We start from the raw sequence: 26,429 nt of genomic DNA on the forward strand, positions 1-26,429 counted from the left end.
GTCAGGCCTTTGGCTTTCAATAAGCAATGTAAAGCTCTGCAGTCAGATGACGCTTTAGCAGCTGGGGGAGGCGGGGGGTGGGTTTTGGGGTTTTTTCCAGACAAAATACTTTTCTCATTATAGCTATTGGGCACTGCCAGAAGATACAAAAGAATAATTACTTCTTTTTTGTTGCCTGCAAAGGAGAGCAAAGCCTTTCCATTTTAGGATTCTACACTCACCCATCTTTAAAAAAAAACCTGCCTCTTAGAGTTATCTAAACTGCTAGTAGATGGCACAGCTCTGTGATATCTCACAATGTCACTTCAAGCCTCCATCACAGAAATTCAAAAGGTTTTGATTTACAGAGGTGATAAGGCTGGTATTGCTGAAGGGATCAAAAAATATCAGTGATGGAAGTCCCTGGATACAAATGTGTATCAAATCCTACTCCAGTTTGTTATTTACCATTTTAAGGATAACCTAGAAAAAATAATTTTGAGATGGTTATTAAACATTTTCCTCTGTCTTATTTTAGGGAAGACATGCTCTTTTAAGTTTCATCTGTATATAATCCCTATACCACATAGTAGAGCTACAAAATTAATCAGATATGTTTGTATTGTTCTAAGCTGTAATAGAAGAAAAAGAAGTATGAATCAGCTGTATGTGAATTGCAATTATCCAGCAAGAGTTTTCAAAGGAAATTAATATAGGAATTAACAGCATAGTTCCTTCAGTGTATTGAAATCAAATCAAATCACATTTCAGTCAACCAGTGAAACACCTTAAAATTTATCTTGAATTCTAACAGAAATTAAGGGCACTTATTTATTTCCTAAGGGCACAACAGGCCCTTTATTTTAATATGTATTCAGCATACTTTGTAACACTGATAAGATCCCAGTGGATCACTGAACTTCTCATTGTTTGTTTAGATTGCCTGTTGGCTTTTAAATTTGGAAGAACAGTGTGATTAGTGACTTTCATGCCGAAGAGGTGTAACGGGACAAAAGTCATGCATCTGTTGTTTGCAGACAATAACCTTTGATCATCTCAAGGCAGTGTCTGAACTGCCTGTGCACACAGGCATAGTTGTAATGATCAATATTCACAAGGGATCTGAGCATTCCACAGCTTTGCAAACTATCTGCAATGATAGTTTTGTTTGGACCTTCGATATGATTAATAGCAGATTAAAATGCATAGAATTATATATATAAACAGGACAACAGGACAACATGACAACGCATATTTTATAAAAGAAGTAATAGTAATAATTTGGGAAAGTTCATTCAAATGCCATTACTCAAAATCAAATTTGGTCACTAAACTAGGTTATCACAAAAATATTCCCAGGATTTTTTACAACCACAGATGGTCAGATCTGCGGCTAAGCCGAAAGAAAGTACCTCTGGTACACAATGCCCCCTAATATCCTGACTCAGAGGACAGTATGCCAACTCCTGACTCATTACCACTACATCTGCATAACATAGTGTTGTAATATCTTCCATAAAAATACTCACTATAGTCCAAAAAGAATTAAATTCTAACCCATACCAATAACATTGTCGTAATTGGATATTAATATCAAGGAGCTAAGAAATTATCATATTCCTATGTATACACAAACATATATGCATATGTTTAAATCTCATTGTTCTGTAGAGTGAACTGTGAGTAGCTTTAGAAGAAGTCTGTGGGTAAAAGTGAGCACTCTAGCAGGGGCACCCAAGGCTGTAAGATTGCAGAGGCCCTGAAAGTATGGGAAAAGGACACTATCAGAAACCCCTGGGCTATTTGTACAAATGACCAAATACTGTTACAGAACTATGTAACATCCCACAAAGCTGCCCAAAAAGATAGCACAGGTGAGCTGTCTTTAAAGTGTATTATAAAATTACAGAAAAACAGTCAGTTGCCCTGGCGCCACTAACTGAAAATAGGGTATGCAGAACTGATCACTCGTGTATTTTACTGCTACATATGTAAGCCTCGTCACATTACTGTTAACAGGAGTTGTATTTTAGTTTTCGGCCTAAGGTTTTGCTGATTGTCTTAGATTGGTCTTGTCGTCCGCCCTGGAGGACTGGCTGTTCAATCTGGATGCAACGTACTGACTCCAAGCCACATGAATTATACTATAAAATTCAGGTCAATGACCTGGCTCGAGGACGTGCCACTACTTTTAAAAACATTTTAGCTTTGAATTGAGTTACACACAGTACCAGCAGAAAATTAGATTAGCTCAGAATAGAAAAATGGAAATGCCCAAACTCAACCAAACTGCTGGTCTGTCTTAGTCAGGAATTTTCTCTCTAATAATATACACTATGAGATGCCGAGAAAATTAAACAAAGTCAAACAACCTTCTAAAACAAACAAGTGTAATGTACCTATCAGGGAAGTTTCTTCCTAAGCCTCACCAATAAGAGGTCAATTTTTGCTTGAAGCATGATGGTTTTTCTTTAAGTCAAAAATCTTTATTTAAATTCCTATTACACAAACACACGCAATTTTTTTTTTTCTGTATTTCTATAAAGCTCTTGGCTTCAGTGATGTGCTTGTGTGAAGTTGCACAAAATACTTAATCTGTATTTTTACTGAATTATTCCTGCTTCTCCTATTGAAACAAATGATGAACAGAAGCACACAGTTACCTAACATTAACTCTGTACATATTTAATCATAACCTTTTCATTTACTACCATATAAATGATCCCAATCTTTTGAATATCTGCTGTGGAGTTTCTTCCTACCCCTTTCTCTATACTTATATCTGTTTAGCTTGCAAGAGAAAATAGAAATGACCATCATCATTACAAGGAGAGAAAACGTCAGACTGCATCAGATGATTGCTATTCAGCTGCTCTGAAATCTTGTCTCAGCAGTGACTGGTATCAGATGCTATAGAAAAACTGTAAAATCTGATGGAAAATCATGAAAAAACCATGGTTTTGAGGAAGCTCCTCCCTAACTGCTACAGTAAATGTTTGGCTTATTCACTGAAATGGATGGAAGTACCAGATCGGGAGATAGTTTTATTACATATAGAAAAACTTGCATGTTAAAAAAATTCCCAGAACTCTTTGAAAAAAATTCCCAGAACTCTTTGTCTCTATAGTGCATACTTTACTACATTTACACTTCCACAGGCTAATTATTATCTCTAAAAATTACATTAGGTATGATTTCCAATTCCAATGTATTCAGAATTTCCTTTGTTTTTTCTTTTATTTTGAGAAAAGAGAAATAAAATCTTCAAAATAATCTTCTTTATAACCTTCAGGTTATATATCTGCATAAACAGTCTAATCTTTTCAAACTCGTCTCACATTAAATTTTTTCTCCACATCTTCATTTTGTTTTCACTTTGATTTTGCAGTGAAATAATTCAAATTGAAGATGGCACTGAAAATGTGAGTCAACTTCTGTTCATCAAAATTGATGATTGGCTATTTCTTTCTGAAAAGCTGGCATTTCCATTCTTTCTTTTTCACTATGGACTTCTAATCAAAATTTTCATTCAGCTGCCCAGAAAAAAAATATTATTTCAGATCTGTATGCATGCCCAGCACTTCCAAATGCAGAGGCCACTGTACTCCCATAGCGCCTCATGCATGACCCCGACAACCATAGATAGGCCTTCCTAATGGCCACTAGCTTGTCATCGGCAAGTAGGAAAAAGTCTTTCTTAGTTTCACCAAGACACTTCATTAAATAGTAGTGATACAAAATAAACCAAAATTCATCCCAACACTCTCTGCTGTTGCTTAAGTGAAGTCATTTGGTATTTTGAGCTTCTGCTATTTATCAACCTTCTACTGATATAGTGAATGAAATTCTAAAAATTTATCAGTCTCAATTTGCTTTCCTCTTGGAAAGTGACCTATTGTGTTCCTACCACTTAATCCACTTCTTTGCAAGGACAAATCACATGTCTTAACTCTAATAAAGTTTTTTTTCCTTAGTAGTTTCTTTTTGTTGCTTTTTCCTACAATGCCATTTTTATTCTAGCCCGTACTGGAGAGAAATTAAATATACACATTGTAGAAGGAAATTGAGGCAAAGCAACCGTAGAATGAAAATATTGCTATGGGCCTCCACTACAAAGCACTTTGGGATCTATGACAAAAGCACTATATAAGGTCTATTATTATCCTTTGAAAATGTGTCTCAAAGACATTTAAAGAAGAGATCCTATACTTTTACCAAAATTACCAAAGTCTTTAAGCATAGGCTCAAAGTACAAATTAAGTATTTCACTGAACTGGAGCAGAAATAGATGACTTCATCCTGTAATAACATGCTAGTAAAAGGTCTTTCTTCCTTTTCTTTTCAGCAGTTCCTGTAAACTGCGAACCCACTGCAAAACGTCAAGGAACTAGTACAGTATTTCTAAGTATTTTGTACATTACTAAGTGGAGAAATTAGATAGGAATCTGTTCCCATAAAGAAAATCACAAATCATAGGCTCTTCAGAAACAAACAGAAGATGAACGATGTGATAAAAACATCAAAGTAATCCATTAACTTGCAGAGCATGCACAAGCAGTTACAACCCATCCAGTTCTTCCTTTAAAGTAAACCATGGAGACAATGGTTGCAGAGTGGCCAGCATCTGATTCCTTTGGCACAGAAAAATACCTTTTTTTCTGGGATGCCCATTAAGAATCTGTAAATGTCAAACATTAAGGGGATGGGACAATTCAATATGCAATTCCAGAACTCATACTGTGGATGGAAGCAGAATTTGCCACCTTCAATTATAGCAAATACCTGTTAAATGTTTTGGGATTATCAGATTTTTGGCATGAATAAGATCTTTTCCTTAAACAGCCTTTTGGACAGAAAGCCAGGTGGCAGTTCAGAATTCCAAAGCATAATTTAAGATGGTAAGGAAAGCAACATTTATTCTCTCAATAAAAAAGGTTTTGATGTGTACAGGCTAATGCTAAAGGTACATTATATGAATCATTTGGCTTGTAAGTGAGCCTAGTACCAGTATCTAATAACTGTATAAAGGACTTGGATCTTACTTCATTATGATGGTGAATTTATATCATCCTGGGAATCTAGATAGTATTTTTTATTACTCTTTTTAGTGGTTTTTATGTAAATACAATAACATCATTTTATGCCTTTACATATGGTTTTGACACAACTGTAAAATTTATACTACACTTCTCTTACAGTGCCATACAGGGCCTGCATATCTTTCAAGATTTCATAAAATAAAAATAGGAATTATTGTTAAAAAGAATTCCTCACACTTCTTCACCTATAATACTTGTTTTATCCAATTTTAATGAGGTGTTTTCTTTCCTTGTTAAAGTGAGGGTCTCCTCTGACAAATGATGCTTAGAAATATCATTGTAATTAATGCCTCTTGGTGAGGACCTGATCACCTGTGCTCAGCATACGTGTAAAAGATTCTGCTCCAAACTGCTGACACAGGAAGCTCAGCTGAGATACTAAGAACAGGCAATGTTCTTTTTTTTTCCCCATATAGCGCTTTCAGTAGCAGCCAATTCTGCAAGCAAAGCCAAGCTGTCTGAAACAAGACAATCATCGTTTTACGTCCCCCATCACATCTTGGAAACCTCACTTCTTAGATTTGCACAGGGTTTATTAAATGAAAACTGCAATCACTAGGTTGGTGATTCCTAAAAATAAGGCAGATCCAGTTTGTTTCCTGTTAACTCTAGAGATCAAACAGCAATAAGAAGTGTTTTTTCACTTGCTTTTGCGTTCAAATAAGCATATATGTCTTTGAACTGACATAGGGAGCAGAACTTCACTTCTTGGAAAGAATAAAATTGTAATGAAATCTAAAAATTTTTCCCATGAAATGTAAAATTACCTCTCATAATTCCTCACATATATAAAGGGCTCAATTCAGCTGACTAAATATAGAAATCTAATGCTACCTGTGTCTTCATAAGGCATCCAAGACATCTACAAAAGAACTAACAGATAGTTACATCTGCCAGGATACAGGACTTAAGAGAGACCTACACATTTTTGAAGGTTTGACAGAGGTCACACAAGATACCCCACAACACCTAAAATAATGGCAAACACCTACATTTAGTCAATGAATCATGGCCAGAATGTCTCCTACTTTATAAACAGACTTCTACAAGATGTTATTTTACGTCATAACTTCAAACTGCTCAGTATCTACTGGTAGTTCACCTGCTTTCTAACAATAAATAGCTCTGATTTGAGAAGAGTGGGACATCTAAGGCCATTTGGTATAAACATTTCTGCTTTTCTAATTTAGATGTATTCTTCTCAGTTTTGAAATCACATGAATTATGTGATTTTTGTTTAGATTACTTTTGTACTGCCAGTGCACTGTAACATCTGCTAAATAATAGGAATCCTGTGTGTATAGCTTAGACCCCCCCCCGGATAGAGTTCCAAGTAGTATTAAAATCCATTAGTATCGCCAGTCCTCTGGGCCATGTAACGTTTCCTTTTACGCCATTTGTAAACCAACAACTTTAATTATAAATCAGGCTGTGTATTCTAAATTAGTTGCATCCTAATGACTATCTGCAGTTCTTAGCTCAAAGGAAAAGGAAAGTGATAGTAATTTAAGTACTTTCAATATATAAGCATTTACAGTTCTCAGACACCTGCCCAGCAGCCAGTGTGCCAAACCCTTGTCCATCTTTTCCAATTACATCACCTGGTCTAATCTCACGGTAGGCTAAGATCTGTCCTGGCATCTCCTTTTCAATGTATTTCCTGCCTCTTCAAATGTAGTATTTCTCAGCAGTGATGTGCTGTTATTATTTAATAGTTACCAGAATGATCCCAAATTTATTCCTCTTTAACTACAGAATATGGGTAAGAGCTGAGATTTTCTTAGTTTCATAAAGGAAACACAGATCTTCAACTTTGACAAATATACACAGAATAAATGACTTTTATAGAATTATGCCCTTTGCACTAAATGAACAGCCCTGCAAGATATATTTAGGCATGAAGTGATTTGCTCTATATAAAGCAGCCTACAGCACATATCTTCTTCGGTGGTGACAAGCAAATGCCACCCAGAGCAAGAGCTCTTTAAACCCCTACATCAATGATGGATTCCACCTCCTCCTCAGTGTCTTGGGGAGGCTGAATCCAGAAACATGATTTATCTCCCTGATGGGACAGGGCTCTGGGCTGGGATTCCACATAACTTATCACCAGGAAATTTGGGAATCCTCGCCACTGTGTCATATCATCCTCCAAATGGAAGATGCCCAGAAAGATACTCACTTAGAAATGACAGAGAAGCAAAGTCCTCACACCACTCTCAGAAGCAAAATCAAGAGGACAGGCATTATTATTAACTTGTAAGTTAAGAATGCCTAACAGGAAAAATTCTTGCAATACATTTGAGTCCACATGCGGAGTGACTTAGCAGCCATTGACGTATGCTGTGCATTTTTTAAGGAAAATGAGGTAATAGTAGTAAGATTTTAGGAGCTGTATTTTTGTAACAGATGAAAAAGAATTTTGTTGTATAAATTAATTTCTTGAATAAAAAAATGGAAGAGAATGTTTTTCTGTATCTTAAGCAATGTAGAGTCAGATAGGTGCAATTATTTCTCCAGGCCTCCTTGCTGAAACAACTATCTGATACAAGTGCATTTGTAACTTCGGGCTGTGCACCCAAGGTGTTGCAAGTGTTATTTATGCAGTATATATAGAATGGTGCTGCAGTACATACAATTTAGATATTGTAGTCTAATACACAAATAGGCTTTCAAAGACAACATTTCTTCCATGTCGTTAAACATTGGGTATGAACATCTACTTCTGCTTTGCAATTTTGCACAACAGATTTTTTTATAGGTATTTATGAATTCAGTTTACTTTTCATTAGTTCTACTATCAAAGTTATGACAGGTGACAGAGTTCCTCAGCAAGATGCAAAGAGGCCCCAAAGGAAATACTGGTGCCATTTAAAGGAAAACAGGCAACTCCCTTCATGAAATTACCTTTCCTTTTTTTGTGAAGGATTGAAATAAGAGTGAAAAACAGTTAACATCCACAAAGGCTACATTAATTGTGTGCAGTGTTTGAAAAGGGTGTTTGGAGGAGGTGAGGTGAAGGCTGTGCAATTTTTATCTAGTTTGTGCATTTGGGAAGTGATATCATCATGTGATATATCAGAAGTACACAGTGAGGTTGAAAAATGAAAACTGGGCATTTCTCTATTGTTTTGTAAAGCTCAGTAGCACAGACCTGCTTATCTGCCCAAAAGATAAGCAGGAGACAGGTCATGAAGGCTTTACATCCCCCAAAAAATTCCTTACAGTAGGAATTACAGACTAACAAAAAAAGTTTTCGTCCTTATTTTCATGTTGCCAAAGTTTTAATTTGCAACTACCTGGAAGTCTTCTGCTTTATTCTGACTATCTGTAATTAAGTCAAAATGCACACTGTAATCTTACTTGAAATCAAATTATTTTAAATTATGGGAACAAAAGCAGTCCCAAAAAAGATCTGGCTGTCATTGCTCAAAATGCTGAATGTACAAATGGTATGAAAACATCTTTGCTTTGAGAAGGTTAAAATCTCAATAGCATTGACATATGGTTTAAAGGATTAAAAAAAACCTGTTATCTCCGTTATACAGATGGGAAATTAAGGCACAGAAAGAATAAAAACTTGCCTAAGGTCAAATAAGAAATCACTTCAGATACAATCTTGCTCTCTAACATACCTCAGTATAAATTTGTAGTCACCTAATAAAGAAATGTGGTAGTCATCCACATAATACACTTCATCATAGGAATCTTTTTCTTATCATTATTTCTAAAATAAGTTCAAACTAACACCACCAATCTGCTCTGAACACAGCTTAGCTAGCCAGCTAAAAGCATTATCTGTGTCAACAGGATAAAACATACCAGCGCTGATTCTTTGAAATACTTTATTTCCAACTAGGAACTTTATAAAGGCTCCCTTTAGAAGCTAGGATTTCTCTTCTCGTTTTCCCAACTTCCAATATATTGTCACTTGTTTTTCCTTTGGATGACAGGACTAGGGAAGTGATCGTCCTCCTGTACTCGGCACTGGTGAGGCCACACCTCGAATACTGTGTTCAGTGTTGGGCCCCTCACTACAAGAAAGACATTGAGGTGCTGGAGTGTGTCCAAAGAAGGGCAACGAAGCTGGTGAAGGGTCTAGAGAGCAAGTGTTATGAGGAGCGGCTGAGGGAACTGGGGTTGTTTAGCCTGGAGAAAAGGAGCCTCAGGGGAGACCTTATCGCTCTCTACAACTACCTGAAAGGAGGTTGTAGTGAGGTGGGGGTCGGTCTCTTCTCCCAAGTAACAAGCGATAGCACAAGAGGAAATGGCCTCAAGTTGCACCAGGGGAGGTTTAGATTGGATATTAGGAAAAATTTCTTCACCGAAAGTGTTGTCAAGCATCGGAAGAGGCTGCCCAGGGAAGTGGTGGAGTCACCATCCCTGGAGGTATTTAAAAGACATGTAGATGTGGTGCTTAGGGACATGGTTTAGTGGTGGACTTGGCAGTGCCAGGTTAGCGGTTGGACTCGATGATCTTAAAGGTCTTTTACAACCTAAATGATTCTATGATTCTATATGCTTATGAAGGACACTGTAAAAGTGTGCACACACCAATTAAAGAAAGCGGAGTCCCTCATAAAGCTGTATGGACTATTTTGGAAAGGATACAAAGTTAAATTAAATATTCCAGCCTCAGAAGCTGTCACCGCAAAGGAAAGCTGTGCCATTGATCTGGTATCAGACACAGTTTACAGCATGTGAGCATGATGGATGTGGCTCCCTTAATTACAGTGGATTAAAGCAGGAAGAGTTCTATTGATGTCTAGACTTGTAGCAGGAGCAACTCAGTGAGGAGATGAGGACAACCAGGTTCTTCCACTGCAGGAATATGGTGTCACACTTTATTGATGAGTTGGCAGGAGGAAAATTCCAGTATTCATACATGATAAATCACATGCATCGAGCTGAGCATACAGCTTGCAGTCAGCACTTTCCTGTGAGCAGTGTAAGCACCAGGACCACAGTGCAAAGCATCTGCTCACAATCTTCCAAGCTTACTAATGATCTCAGCATTTGCTGTCTTCTGATGAATAAGGAATACCAAATGACTATTTTAGATGCAGTTAGAGGGTCAGGAGAGGTGAGTCATGTTGGCATTATCTAAGGTAAGAGAGCAGGAAGTTGCTTCCAAGCACCTTTAAGAAAACACTTTCTTCCAGCCCTAGACAGCAAGTCCCTGTTACTGCTCATATAAATAAATTGAGAGCCAGATTTGGTTCAACAGTTTCTCTAGCCTCCATCACAGTCAGATTCATTCTTGTCTTCTGTCAACAATGCCAATTGCTCTAGGTACACACCCCAGTGGTTATGTCCTTCTTGCATAGAAGCAGCTCTCACTAATTGTTATTCAACCAGAAAAATAACTGTGTATGTGAGAATTAATTACGCAGCCTCCATTAATTATTTACCTGTTGTGATAGGAGCTACAATTAAAATTAAGAAGCTGTTTTTACTGCTCATTCTCTTATGTTCCTGTCCCAGATAAGAAGGAAATAAGTACTGCTTTTAAATTATCTGTGTTTTGCTCACATCAAAATTTTTTTTTGCTATGAACTCAAATTCATTCTTTAAAAGGTGAGCTTTTCCAAGAGTAAGTCTCTGCAAAAGGTGAGCTTTTCCAAGAGTAAGTCTCTGCAAACTTATTTTCAATGAAGTCCACTTAATAATTCCCCAAGACAGTAATGTCTAGACATTATCCCTACGCTGTGATCCCAACAGTCCGATCTGCCCCTGACATACATGCACTGTGAGGATACCACTGAAAAAACAGGCTGCACATTACTCAGCCATGCTAAGAGACCAGGACTAACATATTGATTTAAAAGCACTCTGAAGATGAAAAAGTATTCATTTCTTAGAATACATAGTTTGTGTCATGGTGAAATAAGTACTGAATGTCTAATTTGGTTTTTTATAATATTAATATGCACATGATAACATAGAATCATAGAATCATAGAATGGTTTGGGTTGGAAGGGACCTTAAAGATCATCTAGTTCCAACACCCCTGCCATGGGCAGGGACACCTTCCACTAGATCAGGTTGCTCAGAGCCCCATCCAACCTGACCTTGAACACTTCCAGGGATGGGGCATCCACAACCTCCCTGGGCAACCTGTTCCAGTGTCTCACCACCCTCACAGTGAAGAACTTCTTCCTTACATTTAATCTAAATCTACCCTCTTTCAGTTTAAAGTGACTACCCCTTGTCCTATCACTACATGCCCTTGTAAAAAGTCCCTCTCCAGCTTTCTTGTAGGCCTGCTTTAGGTACCGGAAGGCCACTATTAGGTCTCCTCGGAGCCTTCTCTTCTCCACGCTGAACAACCCCAACTCTCTCAGTCTTCACAGGAGAGGTGCTTCAGCCCATGAACAGGAGAAGTCTTTGCTTTGCATGAGTCCTGCCTTATCACTTATAGCATTTGTTTCCGAGAGTTAGCATTCAGTTATTTTAAAATGCAAACAAAAAAAAAATGGTAACTAATACTGGACATATTTATTTGTTCTAAATTCTCTCTATGACCAAACGTGCAAAGTGCCAAGTACTGTCTCTTCCCAGCAGCAGTTAAAGGCACTGAGAACCTCCCTGACAGCGCCTAGCATCTTGCAGAATAAGGCACCTGACACCAAAAAAAAGCATTTTGAATATCAGTGAAACACAGTCATCTCTCAACTAGAACATGTTAGCTGTTTCAGAGTGTACCAAGTCTGTTTAACAGTTTGAGATAGAAAAGACACACATGCAATGCATATACCTCCAAAAGGATTTTAAGTCAGCAGGATACAATGGTCCAGACTGCAATGTGGGCAGAATATCACCTTACCATATTCCCCTGACATGGAAGATAAATCACATCTTTAATTATCATACAAGGTCAGATTTCAGCATTGTGCCTCCTGTTGAAGAAAATCTCTCTAACTGTATAATCCCATAAAAATGTCACAGGTTTATACTGTATATTATCAGCTGAAAGGAAACTTATTATGAACCAGAATGCCACCTTTCATGCCTTCCACCCCAACTTCAGCAGCCTACTGAGACCTCAAATGGAAGAGCAAAGAGAGTTTCAACATTACAAAAGGTACAGCCCCAAGTGTTGTGAGTGCTATATAAAACTTCAGAAAAAAAAGCTCAGTACTCAACTAGCAAGAACGTCGTCATGGTATCAACAGCTGCTTCATGTTAGCTAGGCCAGAATCAGAAAGATTTTCAAGCTGAGAGAGACCCCATGAGTTGCCTGGTCATTCAGGCCAGGGTGCTCATGGCTGTACCTAGTTGGGGTTAGAAACCTCCAAGGGCAGAGACTGCACACAGGTTGCCTCTCTAGGCAACCTGTGCCTCTGCCTGACTGTCCTTACGGGGAAAAATACCCAGTCTGAACGTCTGCTGTTTCAACTTAGGCCCGCTGTCTCTTACCTTCCCATGCTGCACCACTGTGAAGAGCCCAGCTCCCTCTCCTTGAAGACCTCCCCATAGGCACCGGGGGCTGCTGTTAGGTCCTCTCAAAGCCATCTCTGCTCCACGCTGAACAAGCCCAGCTCCCCCAGCCTCTCCTCACAGGGCAGGTACACCAGCCCCCACCATCTCGAGGGCCTCAACTGAACTCCCTCTGGTTTATCAACTTCTCCATGGTTTTGGGCTCCCAACATTGGATTCAGTAATCCAGATGTTGTCTAACGAGTACGGAATAGAGGGGAATAATGAGCCCCTTTGATCTGTATCTTTGCTCCTGTTCATACAGCCCAGGCTGTTATTGCTATCTTTGCTGCCAGGACTTGCCACTGGCCCATGTCCCGTTTGCTGGCCACCAGGACACCCAGGGCCCTTCCTGCAGAGAAACGACGGCAACAAATCTCCATTTGCAAACTCCATGAAAGCAGCAGACGGCAAATGACAGCGCTCCACAGCTGATGCTAGATAGCAGCGGGCACACAGACAGCTACAACAGTTCAGCTGCTGTGCTGCACGTGGGTGAGCTGTGGTTACTTGACCTCAGAACTGAGCCCAAACACGCATAATACTGATAAACTCACATCAACCAACATGACCACATTGCTATTACTTTCTTGTTAGTAGACGGCATAATTGCATACAATTAATATATGAGAACACTTCATGTCTTAGAACTTACTTAAAGAGTTATTGTCAATTGTTACAGTCCTGGAAATAAAGCTGTGTAACATCAGCTTTGCTACACTGCAAATGACTATCACAAATAAATCAGGAATTACTGCTTTGAAACAATTATCTTTAAAAGCAGCTACTACTATTCCTCCTTACAGTTCCCTGTGAAATGTAGACAATCACCCAGTGGTTAAAGCTCCATCTGTAAAGTTTACTCTAAAACAAAGAATATGATCAGTTTCATAGAAATGAAACAGTTAAAACAACCCCAGTCAAAAATTAAGTTCTCAGTGTCAAGCTCTGCACCTTTTTTTTTTTTTTTTTGCCTTTTGTGGTAGATTGCGGCAACATAGGTCTGACTGAAAAGCAGTAAAGTTTACTAACAACTTGGGAAGGAGAATAAGCTGGATAAATCATGTGAATGGATGCAAATAGCCAGCTATCTTATTTTGACACCTATTAAGACAGTTGCATTTCAGTGATGGATGACATCGTCTTGACATGCAACATTTCTAAAAGTTTATTGCAGCAAGCATTCTTCAATATGAATGTTAGTTTCCAGAATGTTTCACATCTCAGGTACATCCTGCTCTGTGTTTCCCAGGCCCTCTATCCACCAGGCCCATAGACAATAAGAGTATCTGTTGTTCTGTAGAACCCCTATAAAACCACTTGAGAAAATTCCAAGACCAATGTCTGCACAGATGCAAGTCCATTTGGACTCAAAGCCTTTGAAACTTCTCTAATCACTGGGTATTACACAATACACCTCCACTGACTCCACTGAAAAATTAGTCTGGATTGTCTCAAAGGTGCAAAACACATGGAGAAAAGGAGACAAATGTAGTAACAGTGCACGGATATGTAGCTGCCTACATCCTAAATTTCCTTTTTTGGAGCAAAAATTCCTTGGTTCATTGTTGGTATTAGGATGGTCAGTAAACTTTCCTTCCAACTAAAGGAAATAAATTCCCTTGAAAAAATACATACCAAGTACATTAGCTGTACACTGGAGAATTCCTGAGACATCTTCAGTTTCTTCATTGCCAGAGCGGTCTGTATAGGAGCATCTGTTTGATATATTGTGAAAGTTCTTCTCTGCATCCCTGTAACTATAGTAAAAAAAAGTAAAAAAGTTACAGCATCTCCTTATACAAATGCAAGGTCGACAAATGTCTTTCAGAAGTGGTGATAAAGGATGCCTTTAGCCTTCCTTGTCTCCTCCCTCTTCTCCCCTCCATCACCCCCTTTCCTTTCATGCATTATCACACACAGATGACACTGCATTAGTAGCCTGGGTATCTCAAGTATTATACTAGAATCTGGAATATTATCTGTAATGAGAATGAAGATACAAGGAAAAAATAGTACCAAAGGGCTGAGGCATGAGGCAAGGGTACACATCTGTCTTATATATCATTCCGACTGGGGTGTTGCCTATAACAAAGCTTTACAGTAAACTCCAAGCAAGATGTTTATGAGGCAATGGTGAGTATCTAATAATAATAGATCTTCCACATCACATTACATTAGTACTGCAAGTATAAAACCTAGCTTTCTCTGTGAATTATCTTCTGAAAAGATCTCAGCAGAAAGAAGGATGTCAAGCTGCAACTCACTATGCTATCAAGAATAAAGTTTGTGTTATAGCCTGTTAAAGAAAAATTAAAAAGAATCCCACCGCTGATGAAAGGCACAGAGCTATGGTCCGAACAGCAAGAAAGAAGCTACTATCTGAATTATTCTATTATTTGATTTAGTTTTGCTTGATTGTTTTTCCTTAATTCAACAGAAACAGAACAGAAGCTGAAACTATGTTTAAAACAAAGCTTTATGCAGGTGATAATAAGGACAGAAGAGGGAATACAAGTGAAGAAAATATTGCAGCAGAGTGATAATGCACTGGGAAAAATATAGAATCGATTTAGCTCAATGCACAGAGAAAAGCTTTTTCAATGAGTATTTTATTAACAGTTTTGTTATGCTCTCATACTTTGTTTATACATCATAAATCATGAATAGTAGTTTTAAGGATTGGACTCTTCCTGTGGTTAACGCCTCAGCACCTGGGTTGCCAGCACCTGCGGAAAAGGACTAGAAAGGATTCAGAGCTGTGCATGAGGTTACGCCCCAACAGGGAAACTGGTTCTCCACATGGAATAAAGCATATTGGGAAGAATGGGCTCATATTAGACAAGGAAAATCCAGTGGTAAGGGCTGCTGGTGTGCTCTGCAGTGAGCTGCATGGTCTGTACTGCTTTCCAGGTCTCCAGCAATGCCAGGCCATGTGTCTGGCAGGAGGTCACATCCTGACACACTGTCCGAGCTGACCCAGAGCCCAAACTCACGGCTCAACCCCACTGCCATGCCAGGAAGCCAGGCCTCTTCAGCCAGTGTCAACAACTCCCTGAATGACACCATGGCCACTCCTCACCTCTGATCCTGAGGTTCAACAAGGCTAAGTGCCAGGTCCTGCACTTGGGTCAAAACAACCCCATGCAATGCTACAGGTTTGGCGAAGAGTGGCTGGAAAGCTGCCTGGCAGAAAAGGACCTGGGGGTGTTGGTTGACAGCCAGCTGAATATGAACCAGCAGTGTGCCCAGGTGGCCAAGAAGGCCAGTAGCATCCTGGCTTGTATCAGAAACAGCATGGCCAGCAGGACTAGGGAAGTGATCGTCCTCCTGTACTCGGCACTGGTGAGGCCGCACCTTGAATACTGTGTTCAGTGTTGGGCCCCTCACTACAAGAAAGACACTGAGGTGCTGGAGTGTGTCCAAAGAAGGGCAACGAAGCTGGTGAAGGGTCTAGAGCACAAGTCCTATGAGGAGACACTGAGGGAACTGGGGTTGTTTAGCCTGGAGAAAAGGAGCCTCAGGGGAGACCTTATCGCTCTCTACAACTACCTGAAAGGAGGTTGTAGCGAGGTGGGGGTCGGTCTCTTCTCCCAGGTAACAAGTGATAGGACGAGAGGAAATGGCCTCATAGTTGCACCAGGGGAGGTTTAGATTGGATATTAGGAAAAATTTCTTTACCAAAAGGGCTGTCAAGCATTGGAACAGGTTGCCCAGGGAAGTGGTGGAGTCACCATCCCTGGAGGTATTTAAAAGACATGTAGATGTGGTGCTTAGGGACATGGTTTAGTGGTGGACTTGGCAGTGCCAGGTTTACAGTTGGACTCGATGATCTTAAAGGTCTTTTCCAACCTAAATGATTCTATGATTCTATGATTCTATCTATCTCGACCGGGACAGGAGATGTGATGAACATTTATGTTGTATCAGGTGTCAGTGCCCAGGTGCTGGCAGGGGGGGCTGCAGGGGCCTCTGTGAGGAGAGGCCGGGGCTGCCCCGTGCTGGGCACCGCCGGTTCCAGTGGCCCTGCCACAGGGCACAGCTGAGCTCCTCAGCCAAGCAGGTGGCGCCTCTGGGAAAATGAATTTATGAAAGGGCAAAACACCTCATGGAGGTGTGAGGCATGAGGAAAAGAACTGAGAGAAACAGTCCTGTGAACACCAAGGTCAGTGAAGAAGGAGACGGAGGAGGTGCTCCAGGCACTGGAGCAGAGATTCCCCTGCAGCCCATGGTGAACACCATGGTGAAGCAGGTTGTGGCCTGCAGCCCGTGGAGGACCATGGTGGAGCAGATATCCACCTGCAGACCACGGAGGACCCCATGCCGGAACAGGTGGATGTGCCCTGAAGGAAGCTGCAGCCTGTGGAAAGCCTGTGCCAGAGCAGAGGAACAGCGTGAGGAGGATGGAGCAGCAGAGAGGAGCTGTTATGGACTGACTACAACCCCCACTCCCCTGTGCCGCTCAGGGCAGGAGGAGGTAGAGGAGTCACGAGTGTCTTTATCTCAACCCACAAGCTTTTTTCATCTTATTTTCTCCCCCTGTCCTTTTGAGGAGGGGGAGCGAGAGAGCAGAGCAGCTGTGTAGGGGTCTGGCAGCTGGCCAAGGTCAACCCACCACAGTGTGTACCAACAGTAAAAATCACGGGGCAGGACAAATATAGGACATCCACTAGAGACAGATGCTACTTTAATCAACTCATACTGATGTTCAAAAAACTGAGTCAGTGTATCATAAGTCACAGGAACTACAGGTTTTCAGAGTGTCCCGGTTTTAAACTTTGTCCATTAAAAAAAGTACATCTAAGCCACATGCAGCCACAAATAAAAAGCCGCATTGTTATTGCACACTTGCTTTCCTCAAGGCACTGTATCATCCTCTGAAGTCTCCTAATGTGAGACTTGAAGCAATTTTTTCAGCAACTGAAAAAATTAGCAGCCAGAAGGCTTCTCCCCCTGCCTGCCCCATGACAGATGTCACAACTACCTGCCGAGACCGGCTCCCTCACTGCCTCAGGTGCCAGCCAGACCGCTAATATTGCAGATATCACCCACCAAGCTAGGGCTCCCTGTGAATTTTAACCAAACATTGAGAAACAGGCAAGGACAGTTCCCTCCAGTGCACCAAGATTTCAAACTATGTCATAAATTCCAAAAAGATTCTCAACACAGCTTGAAAAAAAAATCTCTTACATCTGTGTAATTAAATTCAGAGGACAGCAGTCTTCATTTTTCATATGGCATAGCCATTTAATGGCTATAGACATGCAGCCATTGTATTCTGACTCTTAGGAAAAGTAAGTTATCATCTGACAGTAAAATACTTGCACAGGTAAGGAAAATACTTGTGCAGGTAAGTAAAAGGTTGAAAGGAGATTATTTTAATCAATAGGAGAATGCCTTATGTTTTCATGATGATAGTTGCTATTACTTTCTTTTTATTCCTCAGTCAGCTATTAATTTTCTCATTGAACTCTTAGGAGGTGGCTTTCAGCCCTGCTTCTGCAAAAACCTGGAAGTATGTAACAGTGTATGCATGTAACAAGCACTGATGAAGAATTTTGCAAGATTTGGACCTCAGGTCATAGCATAAGTAACTTTTCCAGCATTCTCAGTCAGCTCTGTGAAAAGCAAATTGTAACAGATCTTATACTTTTACAAAAAGATTCCCTATTCTCCTTATATAGGAAACATTACTGTTAATGGAGTGGTCATGCTTTGATGGGATTGCATGGAAGCAGGACTGAACAGCAGTTTATCATTAACGTCCACAGTATGTATAGTTACTCCAGAGCATCTCTAAGGATTTGAGAGAAAAATTAAAAAGCTTGTTACGCAAGGCTGTGACTTGGGAAGCATAGAGCAAAATATCACCATGCACCTTTCCCTACCTCACATTAACACTTACCCAATAACTTGATGCTCAAAATACTGCAGTGTCCTTTGAAGAGTTTGCCGAATGGTCTGAGGCTACAGAAGAATAATAAAAAAAATTGTAAGATTAGGGAAGTATAGTACAGTTTAATTAACAGATCTTTTAACACACTATTTTTCTCCAGTTTTGCTCCTCCTCATCTTCTACCTGCCAGATGCCCATCGCAACGATGGATATGAAATATTATTCATTCCTTGTATGTTACTTCACCATTTAAATAGGAATGAATTTTAAAATGTGACATAATTAATACTGCTTACAAGACTAGCTGTGCATAACAAAGGAGCCACTTCACTATTAGCTCTCAAAAACTATCACCCACCAATTATCTCATTAATTTAAAATAATTAATTTAAAATAGTCTGCAAGAAAATGCTATTATTTTGTGATTAAAGTATCCCCAGGAAAAGGCATTGGGTTTTTAAACTTTGTATGCTCCCTAGAGCATTTTGTACTAAAGAATATTATAAAGACGCAATTTATTTTGGCTTACTTTCCTGACAAGCTATGACTCTCCAGTCATCTTTTAAATTATCAGGAAACTCAAGTTCATCAAAAGAAAATCATGACATGCTTCAAGCATTTCTATGCTATCTCATTTTAATAGGTGTTCACCAAACTACATATGTGCATATACATGTTTATTTGCATTATTACTACTACTACTACATTGTTGACCAAAATACATATGTACATATATATGTTTATTTTCCTTACTACTACTGCTGCTGAGGCTATTCTTATTATTTTGAATCAATTCATGAGAGATCTTTGGGTAAATAAAGCAAATGTGAAATCCATGTCATTCTCTTTTGAATTTTCCAAGTCACTTATGACAAAACATCTTTCTTCCAAAATGTCTCGTTTGTACCAAATCTGAGGTGTTCCACCTGTCCATTTTGTCCTGGTGCTAGAGGTCAGACAAAGGTATGCAATTGGGATTTATAAGCCTTCCTTCTGTATCAGAGGCACACAGGGATATTTTGATCAGACTCACAGTAGCAGACACTCAAATTTTAGAGATATTTGGTATTTCCCTATCTTCTGGAAAAGACATCTAATTGTTTTGGAAAGTAATAGTTTAAATGCCCCTTAATTAGAGGAATTTCATTCTAAAACCGCCATCATCTTTGAAAGTCTCAGATTTTGCTTACTGCTGTACAGATTCAGCAGTTCAAGAGCTGAGCTTTCTACCTACTCTTGCTCCTGAATTTGCAGAAGTAGGTATCTGTTTTGATGACGACAGGAATGAAAAAGCGTATGCCAGTCTGCACTAGGTTTGTACAATTGTAAAAATTTCTTTTTTAATACCGAACTATAAGAACGTGTCTACCCTTTTGAATTTAAATGTGTAGAAATGCATGCACTTAACAAGTGTATAAGGGGGCTTATAAGAAAGATGGGGACGAACTTTTTAGCAGAGCCTGTAGCGACAGGACAAAGGGTAATGGTTTTAAACTAAAAGAGGGTAGATTTAGACTAGATATAAGGAAGAAATTTTTTACAACGAGGGTGGTGAAACAGTAGAACAGATTGCCCAGAGAGGTGGTAGATGCCCCATCCCTGGAAACATTCAAGGTCAGGCAGGGCCTGACCTTGGATGGGGCTCTGAGGAGCCTGATCTAGTTGAAGATGTCCCTGCTCATTGCAGGGGGCTTGGACTAGATGACCTTTAAAGGTCCCTTCCAACCCAAACCATTCTATGATTCTATGAACAAAAATAAGCTCAAAATAGATGTAAACCTTGAAAGCGGGATTTTTGTTAATTCTGTATCAGACAATTACTTCTCTTCTCTGTGGGAGCTAAGTTTCCTGTGCTAAAAGGCATTAAAAGTTACATGTTCTCTTGCAAAACACAGTGGAAGCACCATATGAATGAAACCATCACATATCAAAAAACTATCTCCTTCTTAGTGGTACAGCAGGTGTTGAAGTGCTTAGGCCTGATGGGCTACAAATATATTTCATGGCATGTTCTCACAGAGATTCAGCAGCTTTCCTGTGCTCAGCAGGCGGAAAAATCCATTCTTCACATATAGAAAAGATGTATTTTCCCACACTAGCAATGAAGCAAAGCAAAATGGCTTTAAGCAAAGAGGTCCAGACAGCTGCCATCTCCCATCTCCATACAGCACTTCCCTCAGCCCCACTCCCTACACACAGAACATTAGTGCTCCACCAGCAACTCCTCTGACATGAAATAGGGAATGGTAGAATGTTTGACTGTTAAATTAAATCTCCCTTCTGGTTCTCCCAAAGTGCTTTTGCAGCAAGCATATGGAAGGCAGCAATATCTGGTACCACAGCAGAGAGGAAGGAAAATAGCTTTTTGTCTTCTCAGGAAGCTTTGCAGCTTACGACACCTGAGCAATCCTCCACAGATTGCCTTTGCCTTTCTCATGCCTGACACACAGATGTTGCACTCCTTACCCAGGGAAAAATCCTTTTGACTACCTCAAGATTTGACCATACAAACAACCTCCAAGTCCTGAGCTTATTTCATCAGTAGACCTCCCTTCTCTTACAGTGCTGAATGAAAAAAAATAGCCCATGTTAACTCTCTTCTGAAAGCTACATCAGCTGCCTAGCTGTTGTCAGACAATTTTATACAACCCCATGAACTCATACCCCTTTTCACTGGCATCTCCTATCAAATCTTAGAAATTAAGAACAGACAAAAAATAGGATTTACAATTAAAACACTGGTCATAAACAGAGCTTTATGTAATGTGCTCATAGCCAGTATTAAAACTGACCTGAGGAGTCACAAAGTCTTTCGTCATTTCTGACAAGAATTATTACGGCATGTTACTGTGCATGGTTAAAAAGCCACTGCGCTCACCTTCTCAGTTTGCTGTATTTCATCACTGGTGAATGTCATTTTGCTACAGATGTAATTCTGTAACTATGGCCACGACTAAACAGAACAGAGAGAAGAGATATGACACCTGCTTATAGCTGCCTACAAGGGTAGTTTGGTGTACTACTTCTTCCACTACAGACTATGCACTGCCCATGAGAGAGAGTGGGCAGGAAAACATTTCCACCTCTTTTCTGCATCCAATGGCAAGACTGGATGGAGACAAAATAGCTAAACCTTCTCCTAGTAGCACGACACACATCACCTCTCCAAGAAGCATAGTTCTGCCATTCAGGGAGACAAAAGACAGCCTATAACAATACACCTCCTCCACCGCAATGTAAGTCTGTGCCATGCAGGTACCCAGTGGTGCTTATTTACTGGAGAGGTTTTAAAGCTTCATGACCACTTAAAATGAAAGATTTAATATAAATGTAAAATAGCAACTATTACCTAAACCAGTAAATGTTAACAATTCATTTTGATTATAATGATTTACTAATATTTGGTATGCATTACAAAAGGAATAGTCACATCAGTTCATGTTTCTAAGGGCAAATCGAATTAAGACACACCAGTATTGCCATGGTTAACTGTAAATAAATCGAAGAATTGCCTTACCAGATCATATCCAAGCTCCATCTGGAATGATGATATGTAAGGTAGAATGGAACACTGAAGATATTCAGACTGATCTCTTGCATGGCAGAGGCCACAGGACTTCCCTGAATTAATTCTGAATCCAGACATCAGGCCATGGCTAACCCTAATGTGTCAGAATAAATTGTAAAAAATGACCGAATCAATGAATCATACAGGTTTGAAGGAACCTCTGGAGGTCTTCTAGTCCAACCTCCTGCTCAAAGTAATTTGAGTTACAACTGGTTGCTCAGGTCCTTCTCCAGACAAGTTTTGAGTGTCTCCAAGGATGGCAATCCCACAACCTCTCTGGGTAACCTGTGCCAGTGTCTGAACATCCTCGTGACAATTTTTATTTTTTTTAATACTGATTTGAAACTTCCCGTCTTCCAGCTTTGTTGCCTCTCATCCTTCCACTGTGCACCCCTGTGAAAAGTCTAGCTCCATCTTCTCTACACAACCTGATCGAGCAGCTGTAGACTGCAACAAGATACCCCCAAAAGCTGTCTCTTCTTAAAAGCTGAACAGACACAGCTCCCCCAGCCTCTCCTCAGATGTCACGTGCTCCATCCCCTGGCCATTCTGGTAGTCCTCTGCTGGCCCCAGTATCAATCCCTGAGGGATATGCAGAGGTAACTGGTTGCTAATTCGACTTTGTGACTCTGATGGCCACCTTTTGAGTCCTAAGGTCCAGTCAATATTCCATCCACCTTATCATCCACTTAAGCAGTCCGTATCTCACCAGTTTGGGTCTAATGGCACTACGGAAGACCACGCCAAAGACTTTCCTAAAATCAAGGTACACAACATCCCTTCATCCATTGAGCCAGTCATCTCATTACAGAAGTCAGTCAGGTTGGTCAGGCACAATTCATCCTCAGTAAAGAGCATAAAAGTGTGTAAAGGGTGTTAAAGGGATGTCCTGGTTTCAGCTGGGACAGAGTTAATTTTCTTCTTAGTGGCTGGTACAGTGCTGTGTTTTGGATTTAGTGTGAGAATACTGTTGATAACACACTGATGTTTTAGTTGTTGCTAAGGAGCGCTTATCTTAAGCCAAGGACTTTTCAGTTTCCCATGCTCTGCCAGCAAGCTGGTGTACAAGAAGCTGGGAGGAAGCATAGCTGGGACAGCTGACCCAAACTAGCCAAAGAGATATTCCATATCACAGAACGTCATTCCCAGTATATAAACTGGGGGGAGTTGGCCAGGAGGCACGAATCGCTGCTCGGGCATCGGTCAGCGGGTGGTGAGCAATTGCATTGTGCATCACTTGTCTTTTCTTGGGTATTATTTCTCTCTTTTTTTTGTTATATGCCTTTTCATTACAATTATTATTATTATCATTATTATTATTATATTATTCTTAGTTAGTAGTATATTTTATTTTACTTTAGTTATTAAACTGTTCTTATCTCAACCCACAAGTTTTACCTTTTTTTTTTCCCCTCCTCCCCATCCCAGTGGGAGCGGGGAGGGGGAAGCGGCTGCGTGGTGCTTAGTTGCTAGCTGGCGTTAAACCATGGCAAGAGAATAAAGAGGTAAAATTTGGCCTGGCTGTTCCCAAACACCATCATCTTGTCCTTTTTTGTGCTAAGAAAAAGCTTCCAAAAGGATCTGCTCTATAACCTGTCCAAGTACTGAGGTCAGGCTGATTGGTCTTTAGTTCCCTGGATCCTCCTTGTCCTTCTTGATGCGGGGTGTGACATTTGCCTTTTTCTAGTCATCAAGTATGTCCCCTGATTGCCATGACTGGGATGCTTCCGTATCTCCATCCCTGCATGCTCAGGTAATGCCTCAATATCCCTCCAGGGCATCCCATCCCTGCTTCCAACTTCTGTAGACACCTTTTTTTTTGCATTTGAGCAAATGAACTGTTCTTGTGCTTTGAGGAGAGTGACAAAGGTTCCATGAAGATCAACCAGCTTCTTATGCCCATTTACCCTACAGGCTAGTTGCCCATTGGATCCTGCCAAGATCTATGAAGCTAAAAGAAGCCAAAACCTGCTCTCCTGAAATATGAGATTGTGATTCCACTGATTTGTCTTTCCCACTTCTCTCAGTGTTTTGAAATCCAGCATCTCATAATCATTGTAGCCAGGGCTGCCCTCAAGCAGTTCTTGTTTGTGAGGAATAGCTCCAGCAGAGTATCCCCCCCTTGTCAGCTCACTGATAACCTGCATTAAGAAATTGTCTTCAGCACACTCCAAAAATCTCCTGCATTGCTTGTGCTCAGACCTATTGCCCTTCTAGTGGATTTTGGGTTGGCTGCAGTCCCCCATGAGTACCAAGGCCTGCCATTTTGAGTCGTCATCCAGCTATCTAAAGGCTTCCTCTACTTTCACTTCTTGACCAGCCAGTGTGTAGCAAACATATCACCTCATCACCCCTGCTGATCTGTCCTCTGCTCCTGACCCTCACACTCTGGGCCGCTTGCTCTGTCCAAAGGGAACTGCCCACGCACTGCTGCCACCTCTTTGCATAGAGCGCAGCTCCTGCTCCTCACCTTCCCAGCCCATCCTTCCTGAAAAGCCTGTGTCCTTCTTCTGCAGCACTCCCATCCTGAGAGCCATTCCACACAAGGATGTGTGCAATCCCACGGGAGGTCCAAGCTCAGTCACAGCATGGGGATGGCTAATGCCACCTGTTTGCTCCCCATGCTGCCTGCGTTTGGGCACGGGCACTTGACCTGGGCTCCCAGTCATGCTGCTTTCATGAGGTGAGCATAAGAGCCTCTTCCATCTTGTTGTTCCCCTGATACTTCTTCACTGCTACCCCTTCTCTTCAGAGGACGAAACAACAACAACCGTAGTTTAAAGCCCTCCTCACAAGGTTGTGAAGTCTGTTAGCAAAGACGCCCTCACCCCACTTTGCCGGATGAATGCCATTCTTGCTCAGCAGTCCTTGCTCCTCGGAGAGTGCTTCATGCCCATGAAGACCAAAGCCACACAGCCAGGGACTGCCTTACTAGATGTGTCTGCTCCAACCAGAGCCTTTCCCCCTCGCCAGCAGGATCGAGGAGACACCAGCTAGGCACCCACACCCTTTGCCCTTGCACTCAAAGCCGTGTAGTCACTCCTGATATACTCAAGGTCTCCCCTGGCTGGATCACTGGTGCCCACATGGATGACCAGCAGGGGTCATAGTCCAAGAGACAAACAAGCTTTGGCAGCCTCTTTGCAACACTATGTCCAAGCTCTTGGCAGGCAGCAAACCTCCTGAGGTAGCAAAGCAGGCTGGCAGATGAGTGCCTCCGTCTCCTCAGGAGAGAGTTTCTGATACCTACCACCCTCCTTTTCTTGAAGCCTCTAAGGGCTGAGGCTCAGCTGGCCCTGATGCCTCATCCCAAGGGAGGTCATCTCTCCCACATCTTCCCAGGGCACTGTACCTACTCTGTAACTGCTGAACCACAGGTGGAAAAGGGGCCTTAGTTGTGTTGTCAGAAGTAACAAACCTCCAGCCTCCTCCATCTCAGGAGTTTCCACCCTTGACCCTCAAGGGTTATCTCTATTTTTCCCTCCTTCCTTTCAACATGCGGCTCAGGTTCTTGGCTCTGCAGGGCCTCTGGAAAGACCTGTCCATCCTCCCTGATGCGTACAGCCTGGTCACTATCTACTACAGCTCTTCCACCTGGCACCTCAGTGCTATAACCAGAGCACACCACTGTTGCACACCAGCAGGCAGCAATCCTGATCGTGGCAGCCCTGCCATGACAGCCGCTGTGACTCCGCCAGCCGCTACTGTTTGCAGGATGCACTTGTAGAGAAATCTGCCCTTCTTGCTAGATCTGACCCTGCGCTGCAGTAGTGCGAAACTGGTTCAAGACCTGAAGCTAGAGGAGTAATAGCTCTTCAAAAGCACTTTTATGACTAACTGGAGAAAATCTGTATGAAGATATTTGTCTGAATGAACTTGAAGTATTCCAGGTTTTTTAACTCAAACAACTTCCTTTGAAAAAGGATTCCAGTTTAAACATTGTGCACAAATTTTTTTTCTTTTTTTGAGTTTAATTTTCCCTTCTTTTAACTTCATTGCCTCCAGTTTTGGAGACAAAGGGGAGAGGACTTCCACTTTAATTGCATCCCTTGTTATAAATGTCTTTCCTAAGGCAATCAAACATAAGCTTTCCAATCTTCTCAGAGGACAGAGACTTTAGCCTATTCCCTAGCCATTTTCTGTTGCCTCTGAAATGTCTTTCATTTGATTGCAACACCTTCAAAAATAAACAGTAGGGCTCATCTGCCCAACTGTAGGCACCCAAAGTGATTCATTTCATCCTACGGTTGGCATCTAATACATGCCTGAGGACTCAGTCTTTAGAAATACCCATTTCTTTCTTTTGTCTAGAAAAGATGTTGAGTGATTGCTTTAGACTTAGACATCTTTTAAATGTTTAAGTAAGGACAGACAAACCCCACCCTGAGGTGACAGAACTGAACACAGT

At 40.9% G+C, this 26,429-nt stretch overlaps 1 protein-coding gene across 1 annotated transcript in view; it reads right to left on the bottom strand.

Moving 5' to 3' along the window:
* The window catches only part of GUCY1A2 (guanylate cyclase 1 soluble subunit alpha 2), a 162,226-nt gene that overhangs the window by 126,709 nt on the left and 9,088 nt on the right, over positions 1–26,429 (bottom strand). The window contains exons 2-3 of the mRNA XM_050905388.1: positions 18,463–18,524; positions 14,196–14,317 (exon numbers count right to left, since the gene is read on the bottom strand). Coding sequence (XP_050761345.1) covers positions 14,196–14,317; positions 18,463–18,524 — 184 coding nt within the window. The remainder of the gene's footprint in view (positions 1–14,195; positions 14,318–18,462; positions 18,525–26,429) is intronic.

This window comes from Gymnogyps californianus, chromosome 1 (assembly GCF_018139145.2).
Source record: "Gymnogyps californianus isolate 813 chromosome 1, ASM1813914v2, whole genome shotgun sequence".
NCBI classification, from domain to species: domain Eukaryota; kingdom Metazoa; phylum Chordata; class Aves; order Accipitriformes; family Cathartidae; genus Gymnogyps; species Gymnogyps californianus.